Source organism: Nycticebus coucang, chromosome 2, assembly GCF_027406575.1.
Source record: "Nycticebus coucang isolate mNycCou1 chromosome 2, mNycCou1.pri, whole genome shotgun sequence".
NCBI lineage: Eukaryota > Metazoa > Chordata > Mammalia > Primates > Lorisidae > Nycticebus > Nycticebus coucang.
The window spans coordinates 114,388,532-114,402,449 of record NC_069781.1 but is presented as its reverse complement, the minus strand read 5'-3'; the positions used below and the strand labels follow the sequence as shown (position 1 = coordinate 114,402,449).

The window sequence follows — 13,918 nt, the reverse complement described above, 5'->3', positions numbered from 1 at the left end:
TTTGGGCCTGGCCTGCTATGTGGCCACAGAGCCTTAGGTATGGATCAGAGGTGCCGGTGACACTGGTGAGCAGTTGGAGGCAAGAAGCAGCTAGTTTTGTTACCACCTCCTGCCCTTTCAAGTTGTGCAGTCCTTAAGCCAGGCTGGTACAAAGGCCCTGGCAGCTTTGTCCCTGTGAAAACCCTTCTCTTGACCACACAAGGGCTTGACAGAGTCAGCAGCCGTCTGCCTGCAATGCTGGCAATTTTCTAGTGCATTCTAATATGTGGGAATGTGGTTCTCTAGCCCCCCACAGTGCTGGTTGAGGGCTGGGAATAGGCTTTCAGAGTGAGGATGGAGCTGCCTAGAGCCCAGGACATAGCAGCACTTCAGTTAAGCTGTTAGCTGTGGGACCAGACTGGGGCTGGAAGAGCCCCCTTAAAGATGAAAGTTTCCTAAAGTGGGGTAAATGGGAAGCCTTCTAGGCCTGGCACGTTTCTGCTTTGCTTTGGTAATCACAGTGCTCGCTCAAAGTGGTTCAGGGAAGGTTAGTGGCGTGTGGTCTTAGTGACCCCAGGCTCCCAGGTCAGGAGAGGGACCAGCAGCGCTTAGGGAGAGGTGGCAGGTGTGAGGGGTTTAGAGAGTGAGGGCTCAGCACAGGGCCAGCTCTAGCCCCCAAGGTCCAGGGCTTTGGGGAACTGAGCTGGCTTTGGGACCTGGGAGAAGGATTGGAGTTATCTCCTGGGTATAGGAGATACCCTATACCCAGCCTCTAGGGTCTATCCCTAGGGTCTATCCCTATCCCTGTTGCTGTCCAGCAGGGGGTGAGGCAAAGGGCCCTACCAGCCAGCCGAGTGGAGGGCTGTGCTGCAGACTCTCCAACAGCTCCTCCAGCCCCTGCCATGCCTGACGCACACCCTCAAAGCTCTGGGCCAGCTGCGCAGCTGGCAGCTCCTCCATGGAGCCAGTGGAGGACACGATCCCATACAGGTTGCAGAGGCTGTGCCGTGCCTGCCCAATCCGCCCCTGGAACTCGGCAGGCAGGCCCTGGAGGCCACAGGCCAGGCCACTGTAGGCTGTGTGCAGCTGTTGGGCAAGGCCACAGACTTTGGCCAGAACCCCTGCATCCTGCTCTTGTGGGAGGAAGGTACCAGGTGAGAGGCAGGAGGAGGGATCATCAAGGGGACAGGAGGACCTCAGTTCAGCCGGGCGCACCTCATGGGTATTGGTGTCCTCAACACTGGTGCTCGAGCCCTGGTCCAGACACAGCTCCTCATCCAGAGTCTGCTTGGCCTTTTCAATCTGGAAAGAGAGAACCCAGCTTCAGGGGACAATAGCTTCTTGGCAAGGACCTGTCATGCTCCCTCCCAGGGCCTAGGGGAGGTGTTTAAAGTCCTGGCCCTGGAACTTTGTGTCCAGATCTTTCCCAGGGCAGGTGGAAAGGCCATGAACTTAGAATCATTTGTACCCTGGTGGACTCACTGTCTCGTGTAAGGAGGCAATAATTCAGGGTTCCTGTGAGCTCATCAGGAGATGAAAAACATAACTCTTCAGCTCAAGACCCTCCCATGGCTCCCCATTTCCCTGAAGATAAAATCTAGTTCCTCACCATCGTGGCCTACATGTGCTGGCCCCTAGGACATCCCTGGCCTCATGTCCATCTACATCCCATTGCTGTGTCTGCCCTGGCCACGCTGGCTCATTGCCATACCCAACCACTCCCAACATGCCCCTGCCCCCACCCAATGCTGTTGCCCTCCCAACCTTTGCCACTGCTACGGAGACCTAGAGCCAGCTGCTCATGTAGACCTGTCCCTCTGAGTAAGTCCAGGCTACTCAGTGTGGTACTCCCAGACCTCCTGTCACATCTCTGCTATTCTCCTCAGAGAGACATCCCTGTCTGGAGTGTTCTGGATGTTTATTTGGTATTTATCTCCCCCTGGGGTGGAAACTCTTTGTTGATCACATTTTCCTTTTTGTTGATCACTATATCCCTGGCACATCGTAGTCTGCCAGAACACACACACACACACACACACACACACACACACACACACACACACACACACACACACGGTCCAGTCTTCCTCGTCCTCTCAATAGCCTGTAGAAAAGGCAACAAATGTTGCCTCCAAATTGCTGTTGCCCTCCCAGACCCCTCCCCTGCCATGGAGACCCAGAGCCAGGGGCTTGTGCAGACCTGTCCCTCTGGGGGCATCCAGGCATGTGCACCTTGCCCTGTCTCTCTGCCCACCTCTAACACCTCTGCGGACCCTGGCAGCTCCGCTTTTGAGATATACCCAGAACTGCCGCTCACCTCTGCCGATGCCATTCACAGGGACCATCATTACTTGGCTGGATTTTTTCAGAAACGTCCTAGCACAGCTGTCTCCTCCGACCTCCCCTAGTCTACTGGGTCTGACTCCTCAGTTGTAGTCAGGGAGCCTCTTTAAAGCCTACCTTAGATTTGGATACTTCTCTGGCTACAGACCTCCATGGCTCCCAACTCCCTTGAGGTCAAAGCCCAAGTCCTCCTTGAGGTCCATCTGGCCCGCCCTGCACAACCTGCCCCATCCCCTCCCTTCTCTCCCCTCCTCCCTCTCTCCCCTTCCTACTCTGCTCTAGGCACAAGAGCATCCTCATTGTGCCTCCAACATGACAGACTATGTCTTACCTCAGCCCGTTTGCTCAGGCTGTGTCTCTGCTCAGATGACACTTTCAGATCTGACTCAAATGTTTCCCTCTCAGGATGGTCATCCCAGCACTCCCATTCCCTTACTTATCCTGACACTTTTTTTTTTTTTTTTTACAATTCTGAGCATCACTGGATATACCATATAGTAGTTTGTTAATTGTCTGTGTCCCCCCAACTGCAGTCTCAGCCCTCAAGGAGAAGACTTTGTCCTTAGGACCCCCCCAAGGCATGCAATAAATACTTGTTAAATAGGGGAAGAGAGAGGGGCAAATAGGGGAGGAGAGAGCGGATTGGTGTGTTCCCACCTAATGGGCACAACGTAAGAGTATATGGCACACCTCCTGTGTGCGGGACACACCAACAGAACTTTACCTAACACATGCAAACATTGTAAATTAATCATTTGTACCCTCATATTAATCTGAAATTAAAAAGTACTTGTTAAATGAGCAAACCCCTTTCTCTTTCTCTTGCTTCAGTTTCCCTTTCTTGAAAACACTGGTGGTGAATTCTTGCCCAGTCTACTTTGGTGGGAGGATCCAAGGCAGAAAAATACTTTATGAAGAGCCACTCACAACATGCTGTGAGGGATGGCATGTTGGTTCATTCTTTGACACATGTTTACTGAATTCCTGCCAAGTGACTTCTTATCCTGTGTGCTGGAGACACAGCAGCCATTCTGCACCCTGGGGATGTCTGCAGTGAGGTGAGGTGTCCTGAGGGTCCCAAGGATAGACTTGCCTTTGGGAGATGGGATCTATTCTGAGCCCTACAGGGTGCTGAGCAGCATCGCTGCTTTCACCCACTCCATGCCTGGAGTACCATCCCCAGTCCTGACAACCACAAATGTTCCCACACATCCACCAAGTGTTCCCTGGGGACAGAATCAGCCCAGGCAAGACCTCCTGAGTTAGGGGATTTCACTGACCTCCAAAAGACTCTGCTTCCTACAGTCACCCACCCTGCTGAGGTTCTGGGGGACTGCACACATTTAAATCCACACCCTGAGAGGGGAGGGAGTAAGAAGGGGAGTCCCAGGGGCTGGAGGTCCCCTGGGCTGTACGATCTGCCCATTGAGAGCTTATTCTGGTGTTCAATGTGAGCAGGGAGCAACCTAAATATTCCTCCAAACAATTAACTCTGGTCTCCCCCTGGGTTCTGTGGACATTGGGGCTGGGGTGGGGCCTTCTTGTGCACTGTAGGAATCCTAGATGTGCTTAGGGCAGGGAAAAGCTCTTACCAGTGTGAAGCAACCCTCCAGTTGGGCCAAAACATCCCTGGCTTGGAACTGGCCGTGCTGCAGGTGGCTCATGGCATGTTCAAAACCTCGCTGGCGGAATCCAGGGGTCAGGTCTCCTAAACGGACAAAGTAGCTTCCCTGGTCCGCAAAGATCACCTTTGGCCCTGGCTCAGAGGCAGCCAGCTGAGCTGGAGAGGGGAGCACAGACTTAATCTAAGAACCCCCTCTGGGCGTCTGGCCAAGAGTTTTATAAAAGTTAAGCCCCCACAAGAAATAGCGCGAGCCTGGAGGACTCAAGATAGGCTCAAGATAGGTGTGCCCCTCCCCAGCATCTTGTCCTCACCTTGCTCCGCAGCACTCATGGGGTGGAAGATTTCCCCCATCCCCTTCAATTCATCCCGCAAAGACGCAAAGCCCAGGATTCCTTCACGGCCACACATGGCTCCCAGGTGCCCCACATCCTCGCTGACCAGGGCTGCCTCTTGGGGGAATGTGGCCTCATCACACACAAGGTGCCTGGTGGTGGCTGTGGCCTCCTGGGCAAACTCCAGGCCTGCACAAAAAGTGTCTAGGGGACTGGAAATCCCAGTGGTCAGGGCTTTTGGGGGGCTCAGGGTATTCTGTTCCTTGCCTTTGTCTGTGGTCCTGCAACTGGTGAGTTCACCCCAGATGGTGTCTTGGGTACGAGGTAACAAGTTTTGGAGAGTGCCAAGACCAGTGTGGACAGCCCCTATGGCCACACTGCCTGCCCCACTGAGCCCAGTGGACATTGTGTCTTTGGTGCTGGTCAGCATGGTCTTGGTGGTGTCCATGCCAGTCTGGACAGCCCCTTTGGCCACATTCACAGTGCCGGTCACCCCACTGTAGATGGTGTCTTTGGTACCAGTCAGTGCAGTCTTGGTAGTGTCCATAGCAGTCTGGACAGTCCCTTTGGCTAAGTTCACTGCCCCAGTGATCCCAGTGGTCACTGTGTCTTTTGTACCCATGACCATAGTCTTAGTGGTGTCCAGGCCCCCTTGAACAGCCTCTTTGGCCACATTCACAGCACTGGACATTCCACTACAGATGGTGTTCTTGGTGCCAGTTAGCACAGTTTTGGTGGTGTCCATGCCAGTCCTTGTGGTTCCTTTGGCCACGTTCACTGCCCCCATGACCCCAGTAGACACTGTGTCTTTGGTGCCACTCAACACAGTCTTACTGGTATCCAGGCCAGTCTGGATAGTCCCTATGGCTGCATTCATGGCACTGGTCACGCCAGTGCCGACAGCATCCTTGGTGCCAGTCAACACAGTCCTAGTGGTGTTCAAACCAGTCTGGACAGTTCCTTTGGCCAAATTCACTGCCCCTGTGACCCCAGTGGACACTGTGTCTTTCGTACTCATGACCACAGACTTGCTGGTGTCCATGCCAGTCTGGACAGCTCCTTTGGCCACATTCACAGCACCAGTAACTCCACTGGTGAGAGTGTTCTTGGTACCAGTTAGGACAGTCTTGGTGGTATCCAGGCCAGTCTGGACAGTTCCTTTGGCCACATTCACTGCCCCAGTGAGCCCAGTGGTCACTGTATCTTTGGTGCCAGTCAGCACAGTCTTGGTGGTGTCCAGGCCAGTCTGGACAGTTCCTTTGGCCAAGTTCACTGCCCCCATGACCCCAGTGGACACTGTGTCTTTGGTGCCAGTCAGCACAGTCTTGGTGGTGTCCAGGCCAGTCTGGACAGTCCCTTTGGCTAAGTTCACTGCCCCTGTAATCCCAGTGGACACTGTGTCTTTCGTACCCATGACCACAGACTTGCTGGTGTCCATGCCAGTCTGGATGGCCCCTTTGGCCATGTTCGCAGCACCGGTCACCCCACTGGAGAGAGTGTTCTTTGTACCAGTCAGGACAGTCTTGGTGGTATCCAGGCCAGTCTGGACGGTTCCTTTGGCCACATTCACTGCCCCAGTGAGCCCAGTGGTCACTGTATCTTTGGTGCCAATCAGCACAGTCTTGGTGGTGTCTAGACCCCCCTGGACAGCCCCTTTGGCCACATTCACAGCACCGGTCACTCCACTGTAGACAGTGTCCTTGGTGCCGGTCAGCACTGTCTTGGTGGTGTTCAGGCCAGTCTGGACAGTTCCTTTGGCCACATTCACTGCCCCCATAGCCCCAGAGGACACAGTGTCTTTCGTACCCATAACCACAGACTTGGTGGTATCCAGACCCCCTTGGGCAGCCCCTTTGGCCACATTCACAGCACCAGTCACTCCACTACAGACAGTGTCCTTGGTGCCAGACAACACATTCTTGGTGGTGTCCACACCAGTCTGGACAATTCCTTTGGCCAAGTTCACTGCTCCCATGACCCCAGTGGACACTGTGTCTTTCGTACCCATGACCACAGACTTGGTGGTATCCAGGCTCCCCTGGATGGCCCCTTTGGCCACGTTCACAGCACCGGTCACCCCACTGGAGAGAGTGTTCTTGGTACCATTCAGGACAGTCTTGGTGGTATCCAGGCCAGTCTGGACGGTTCCTTTGGCCACATTCACTGCCCCAGTGAGCCCAGTGGTCACTGTATCTTTGGTGCTAGTCAGCACAGTCTTGGTGGTGTCTAGACCTCCCTGGACAGCCCCTTTGGCCACATTCACTGCCCCAGTGAGCCCAGTGGTCACTGTATCTTTGGTGCCAGTCAGCACAGACTTGGTGGTGTCCAGGCCTCCTTGGACAGCTCCCTTGGCAATGTTCATGGCACTGGTCGCCCCACTGCAGACGGTGTTCTTTGTACCAGTCAGCACAGTCTTGGTGGTGTCCAGGCCAGTCTGGACAGTTCCTTTGGTCAAGTTCACTGCCCCCATGACCCCAGTGGACACTGTGTCTTTGGTGCCACTCAACACAGTCTTACTGGTGTCCAGGCCAGTCTGGACAGTCCCTTTGGCTAAGTTCACTGCCCCTGTAATCCCAGTGGACACTGTGTCTTTCGTACCCATGACCACAGACTTGCTGGTGTCCATGCCAGTCTGGATGGCCCCTTTGGCCATGTTCGCAGCACTGGTCACCCCACTGGAGAGAGTGTTCTTGGTACCAGTCAGGACAGTCTTGGTGGTATCCAGGCCAGTCTGGACGGTTCCTTTGGCCACATTCACTGCCCCAGTGAGCCCAGTGGTCACTGTATCTTTGGTGCCAGTCAGCACAGTCTTGGTGGTGTCTAGACCCCCCTGGACAGCCCCTTTGGCCACATTCACAGCACCGGTCACTCCACTACAGACAGTGTCCTTGGTGCCGGTCAGCACAGTCTTGGTGGTATTCAGGCCAGTCTGGACAGTTCCTTTGGCCACATTCACTGCCCCCATAGCCCCAGAGGACACAGTGTCTTTCGTACCCATAACCACAGACTTGGTGGTGTCCAGGCCTCCCTGGATGGCTCCCTTGGCAATGTTCATGGCACTGGTCGCCTCATTGCAGACAGTGTTCTTCGTGCCCATCAGCACATTCTTGGTGGTGTCCACACCAGTCTGGACAGATCCTTTGGCTAAGTTCACTGCACCCATGACCCCAGTGGTCATTGTGTCCTTGGTTCCAGTGATGACAGCCTTTGAGGTGTCCAGACCCCCTTGGACGACCCCTTTTGCCATGCCCACTGCCCCTGTGATCCCACTGGACACTGCCTCCTTGGTGCCTGTGAGTGCAGATCGGGTAGTGTCCAGCCCTCCCTGGACCATTCCCTTAGCTGTGTCCACCATGTTGGCCACCCCGGAAGAGATGGTGTCCTTGCTCTTGGTCATCGTAGAGCATACCAAGTCTTTGGCCCCTGACACCGTCTGCTGAGAAAGGGCATAGGTGGTTAGGAAGAACTGGGGGGTACCCTCCACCCCAGACATCTCCCTTCCTGCCTCCCTGGCATGCCTTGTGGGGAAGGATGGCAGTGACTGAGAGCCCCCCCACCCCCAAATGAGCTCCCTCCATGGACATCCCCCTGGGCTGCTCCTCACGCATTAGCAGGTTCTTTTTTTTTTTTTTTTTTAGAGACAGAGTCTTACTTTATCACCCTTGGTAGAGTGCAGTGGCTGTCACACAGCTCACAGCAACCTCCAACTCCTGGGCTTAGGTGATTGTCTTGCCTCAGCCTCCCAAGTAGCTGGGACTACAGGTGCCCGCCACAACGCCCAGCTATTTTTTTGTTGCAGTTTGGGGCCGGGTTCGAACCTGCCACCCTCGGTATATGGGGCCGGTGCCCTACCCAATGAGCCACAGGCATTACCCAGCCTTAACAGGTTCTAAGTCACAGAGTGCCCCCCAATTCCCTCCCCCTAGCTCCCAGCCCCTGCTTTAGTAGAGGCCCCATTGGTAACAGCAGGCCCCTGACTCCTGTCAAGCCCTTGCCAAGGTCCCAAGGCCTGGCTCGATGCAAATCATAGAATTAGATGTTTTGGTGCATCTCGTCTATTCTCTCTATTCATGGCAAATTTTGAAACTCATTTCCTACTAACACTGCGGAGACGAAATTGCTTATTAAAATTAACATGTTCAAGTAAAAGAAGTGAATCAAGTTTAGAAAAGTAATAACCAGGCTGGGCACTACAAAAAAAAAATTAAAATGACCAGGTGTAGTGGTCATTAAGCTCACACCTGTAAGCTTATCACTCTGGGAAGCTAAGGTGGGTGGATTGTCTGAGGTAAGGAGTTTGAGACCAGCCTGAATAAAAGCATCTCATCTCTAAAAAGTAGCTGGGCGTTGTGGCAGGTACCTGTAGTCTCAGCTACTTGGGAGGCGGAAGCAAGAGAATCACTTAAGCCCAAGAGTTTGAAGTTGCTATGAGCTCTGACGCTACAGCACTCTACCAAGGGCAACAAAGTGAGATTCTGTCTCAAAAAAAAAAAAAAAAATTTAAAAATTAGCCAGGCCTGGTGGCGTGAGCCTAAAGTCCTAACTATTCAGGAAGTTGAGACAGGAGGATTGCCTGAACCCAGGAAATGGAGGCTGCAGTGAGCTGTGATGATGCCACTGGACTCCAGCCTGGGTGACAGAGCAAGACCGTCTCAAAAATAAAACAAAACAACACCACCACCAAAATACTAAAAATTTTAAATATAATAATAACTGGAACATGGCGGTGCCTGTGGCTCAATGGGTAGGGCACCAGTCCCATATGCCGGAGGTGGCGGGTTCAAACCTGGCCCTGGCCAAAAAAACTGCAAAATAATAATAATAATAACTGGAACAGTATAAAGACAGGTATAAGATTTGAGCCATGGGAACTTGCTAATAATTTTAATCAATTTTGACCTACTAAGGGCAGTTTTCTCTAATTTAACCAAACCAAACAAAGGTGGTGATGGCCTAGGAGTTGCCACCACTCAGGTGTTGCCTGAATGGGCAATGGCTGGGACATTTGTTGTTGTCACAACTGAGTGGAGCTACCAGCATGGGGTGGGTGGAGGGAGGGATGCTTCTCAGCACCCTCCAGTGCCCAGGGTAGCCCCACCCCAGAGAACAAGATTGGGCCCCAAATTGCTATAGTAGTGAGGTTGAGTAGCCCTGAAAATATATTTTCACCACCTGACTCCTGCCCAGTGTTGGCTCAGGTGAGCACCTTGGGCTTTGTAGCTAGAGACACCTGGATTCAAATCCTAGCTCTCCTTCCTGCACTTGATGTATGACTTTAGGCAAGCCACATCCCTTCTCTGAGCCTACATCCTCATCTGAAAAATGTGGGTTAAAAATAGTTCCTCCTTCAGGGATGGTGTAGATGAGTCAAGGTGCCTGAAGCATTCACAAGCAGTACTGCGTAATTAGTGCCAGCACAAGTGGGGCATGAGAATGCATGAAGGGGGGCCCTGACTGGGGGGCAGGCTCTGAGTTCCTCTGATCTGGCAGGTCCTGGGGGCAAAGGGGAGTTGTGGGAGACTGGGGGGGGGTGGTAGCTGGAAGAATTGTGCCTTGCTGTTCACTTGGTATTTAGGTATCCTAAATTAGCTCCTCTGCTTGGTCAGGGCTTGGGGACAGTGATAATGCCATAGGATGCTAGTTACCCAGGACTGAGGGTGGATGCTGCATAGTTGGTTGTTCAGCTCCTGAGTGTCCAGGGTTCAGATCCCTCACTACCACATCTCACTGTGTGACCTTTAGCAGGTGGCTCAGCCTCTGCTGCTGCTGTCATGTGGGACACTGTCACTTCCTGGGGAGGAGGAGTAACTGTGAGAAGTGCTCAGCATAGAGCCTGGCACACCGTGATTACATTGTTATTATTTTGGTGGCATTGTCCTAGGCAGAGACTAGCGTAGACTGTCGGGAGCCTCCCCACGCTAAGTGAGGCAACACTGCACCCATTTCACAGATGTGGAAATAGAGGCTCAGAGGGGGAGGCTGTGCCTGGAATCGCCAAGCAGGACACTCAGGGATATGTCTGCCTTCTCTTTGGCCTATAGCAACCCAGGATGGGACACCCCAGGGGTTTCTGGTCCCTTGGCCCCTCACCTTTTCTGAAGGCTGCAGCAGTTTCTCCATCCCCCTGGCTGTCTGCTCCGGGTTGGTGGCCACTGCAGGGACAGGGGCCAGTCATGGAGGGTAGCAGCCACTGGGTGGGATCACCCACTCTGGTGCCCATTGCGTAATTACTGGGCACAGCCCGAAAGGTTAGGAATGTCCCAGCCGCCTGGCCAGGGACAGCAGGAGGTGACTTCCATGGCCACTGGCCAGGCTCAGCTGCCTCCAGGCACCAGCCCAGGACTCCCTTGGCCCCCAAGGCTGCAATCCCCTGGAGCAGAATTTTCTCTGCTGGGTTCTGGGTGCTGGACACTCACCTTGAGTTCAGGGGGACCCCATAGCCCAGGAGAGTGCAGGCTCTGCCCTGCCCTTTCCCACCCCCACCATAGCTGCCAGCTGCTTGTCCCAGGGTGAGGTATGTGGAGCAGAAGTCAGCTGCCTGGGGCACTGGGCCCAAAGCGGGGCACTGGGCCCAGAGCAGGGCCCAGCCCAGGCAGCCACCCTCAACCCTGTTTTCCCTGCAGCAGCCTCCCAAGCACCCAGAGAAACTTCTGCCCTTCTCTGTGAGCCAGGATAGAAATCTTCAATGTGCTCAGACACATAGAGCACCCTGCCTGGGCCATGGTGCACCAGAAATGGGGTTGGGGGGCATTGCAGGGAGACAGGCCTGGTTCACACCCTGCTTTTGCTATTTATGCCACCTTGGGTGACTCATCTCCCAATATCAATGCCTCAGTTTCCCCATGTAACACTAAATGAGTGTCGCAGCCTCTTGACGTCTAATGAGACTATATGAGCACATATGAAGGGTTCCCAAAGAGTTTCTTTCCCTGAATCCCCCCACAGAGGCCCCCACTTTTGGGCTATCCACTCACCATCAGCCTGGGGCTGGACAGCCTCTGTAGCAGGAGCACCCGTAGAGTTGGTGGCCAGCTGGTCTTCTCTTGCTGAGCTGTGGGTATTGGCCACTAGATTCCGGGCAGAACTGAAGCCGGGGAGGGACCCCAAGAAACTGCTCAGGGTCTGCAGGAGTGGGGAGGGCAGCTTGAGCCAGGCCACAGCAGGGACAAGGTGGGAGGAAGCATCATTCAGCCCAACACTGACCCACCCCTCATCCCTAGAAGACCTCCAAAAGTGTCAAAGCCACTCTGAACCTGTTTCTTCCCCAGGCAATGGGCAGATTCAGCCTGCCTCCCATGGACAGAGGATAAAGGGCTTCTACCAAGTCCCTAAAGACCTTTTATTCCTCAGTCTCCACTGCGCAAATGGAAAAAATGAGGCTCAGAAAGGGGCTGAGGCTGGCCCAAGGTCACACAGTGAGGAAGGTGCTGAGGTCCATGTGAGCCTGGCTTGGGGCAGGAGGGATGACTTGGCATTGTGACTCTCAGTGCACATCAGCCACACTGGGGAAAGCTCTTTCTTGACTCCAGACCCCAGGACCATGGAAGTCACCTTCTCGAGGCTCAGCAGGGATCTATCCCTCTCTCCCATCCCTCACCTTGCCCTTGGGTTTGGGGGGATCCCGGCTGCCTTCATCCTGAGCAGACATGGTGGTCGCCTGAGAAGCTGGAAGGGGGCAGAGAAGATGCATGAATGTGGGGGTCCCAGGCCTTTTGTTTTACACCTGTCCCCCTGGCAGGCTTAGCACTCCCTGGCACCTGCCTGGAGGCCTGGTCTTGCCCTGGCATCAGCAGGAATGTTACCACTCACCTGGACTGTGTGGGGGTCCCTTGGAGCAATAGGCTATCTCGGCTGGCGGCCGGCTCTGCTCTCTCTCTCAGGCCTTATAGGGTCTGGGGCAGGCGTAGGCCCAGCCAGCAGAGGCAGGTGGCCAATGGGCTGGGGGGGCAGCGTGGGCGATCATGTGCCTGCCCACACGGCCCAGCATGGGCTGGGGCCCAGCACCTTTCCCCTGCTCTCTGCCCACAGCACTTCCTGCCCACGGTCCAGGGCCAAGGGCCTTACCCGCCAGCTGCACTCCCCTCCTGGGCCTCCAGGGCACCCCCTGCATGGCCTCTCTTCCTCCAGCTTCTATCCGTAAGGTGGGCACCATCCAAATCCCTGCTTCACTGAGATGTCCTGGCCGGTTAGCATCTTTGTGTCTCAGTTTCCCCTTCCAGACTCCTTACTGTGGCCCACAAAGTCTTGCTTCCTCCCTGCTCTCCCCTTTCTTCCAGTCTCCCCCTCATTTACATCACCCTAGACACAAGGGCCCCCACACTGCCAGCAACACTGTCAGGCATAGTCCTGCCTCAGGGCCTTTGTGCTGGCTGTACCTTCTGCCTAGAGCACCCTTCCCCAGATACTTACATGGCTCTCTATGTCTCTCACATCCATCAGGCCTGTTTTGTTGCTTGCTGTGTCCCCGCACATAAAACAGTGCCATTTAGCACTTAATAAATGTTTGGGGTCAGGCCCAGTGGCCTATAATCCCAGTACTTTGGGAGACTGAGGCAGGAAGATTGCTTGGGGCCAGGAGTTTGAGACAAGCCTGGGCAACACAGTGAGACCCTGTCTCTAAAAAAATAATAATAATAATTGGCTACGTACCCGTAACTCAGTGAGTAGGGTGCTGGCCACAAACACCAAAGCTGGCAGGGTTTTTTCTGTATTATATGGGGCCGGTGCCCTAGTCCTTGAGCCACAGGCGCCACCGAAGCTGGCGGGTTTGAGCAATGACAACTGCAACCAAAAATAGCCAGGTGTTGTGGTGGGCGCCTGTAGTCCCAGCTACTCAGGAGGCTGAGGCAAGAGAATCGCTTAAGCCCAAGAGTTTGAGGTTGCTGTGAGCTGTGACGTCACAGTACTCTACCAGGGTGACATAGTGAGACTCTGTCTCAAAAAAGAAATAACTGAAAATAAAAATTAACTGGGAGTGGTGGCACATGCCTATAGTACCTTGGGAGCCTGAGGCAGGAGGATTGAATGAGTGGGCTATGATGATGCCACTGCACTCGAGTCTTGGTGACAGAGTGGAGACCCTGTCTCTAAATAAATGAATGAAGATTGGCCTAAATGGACCAACTCATAGGGTAGTTGTGGGCATGAAATGGGGTCCTCCTGTGTGTGTGCTATCTACTCCTGTGCCTGGTACCTGCAGATACTAAGCAAACATTAATTTAGCATTGCTCAGGTATAGATGGGGTTTCTGAGAGGGGTTTCCTGACAGGGAGAGGGCATGTCACTTTCAAGAAGGCACTTGGGTCAGAATGCAGACTGAGGCAGAGCACCAACAGAGCTGTGGGGGCCTACTGGGAACCAGGCCTGGTGGACTTAGGTCGACCCAGGGAAGCTGCTCAGAGGAGGTATCCTTTGCCTGAGGCCACGTAGCCACAAAGTGGTAAAGACAGAATTCAATCCAAGACCTGAGACCTGCATGCCAAGTGGGCTGTCTGTGGGCACACAGAGGAATGCCTGCCATCCCCTCCCTGGGCCTTGTCCCTCCTATTCACCCCTGAGACAACATTCCCAACCACATGCTATTGGCGTGAAGGGTATACCAAAGCCAGGAGGAGGAAGAGTCAGGCCGCTGGGCCTCATG

At 54.1% G+C, this 13,918-nt stretch overlaps 1 protein-coding gene across 3 annotated transcripts; it reads right to left on the bottom strand.

The window, feature by feature from the left end:
• Positions 1-761: 761 nt before the first annotated feature.
• PLIN4 (perilipin 4) lies at positions 762-12,167 on the bottom strand. Of its 3 annotated transcripts, XM_053579566.1 has the most exons (8): positions 12,088-12,167; positions 11,876-11,943; positions 11,253-11,400; positions 10,369-10,430; positions 4,258-7,714; positions 3,915-4,102; positions 1,195-1,281; positions 762-1,113 (listed from the first exon to the last, which is right to left on the bottom strand). In XM_053579566.1, the coding sequence occupies exons 2-8, from the start codon at positions 11,924-11,926 to the stop codon at positions 778-780; spliced, it is 4,329 nt and encodes a 1,442-aa protein (XP_053435541.1). In that variant the 5' UTR covers positions 11,927-11,943; positions 12,088-12,167; the 3' UTR covers positions 762-777. The 3 variants fall into 3 exon arrangements, with proteins under 3 accessions (XP_053435541.1, XP_053435524.1, XP_053435532.1); XM_053579549.1 differs by having other exon boundaries at positions 762-1,281; XM_053579557.1 differs by having other exon boundaries at positions 762-1,281; positions 4,258-7,711.
• Between the last annotated feature and the right edge of the window lie 1,751 nt (positions 12,168-13,918).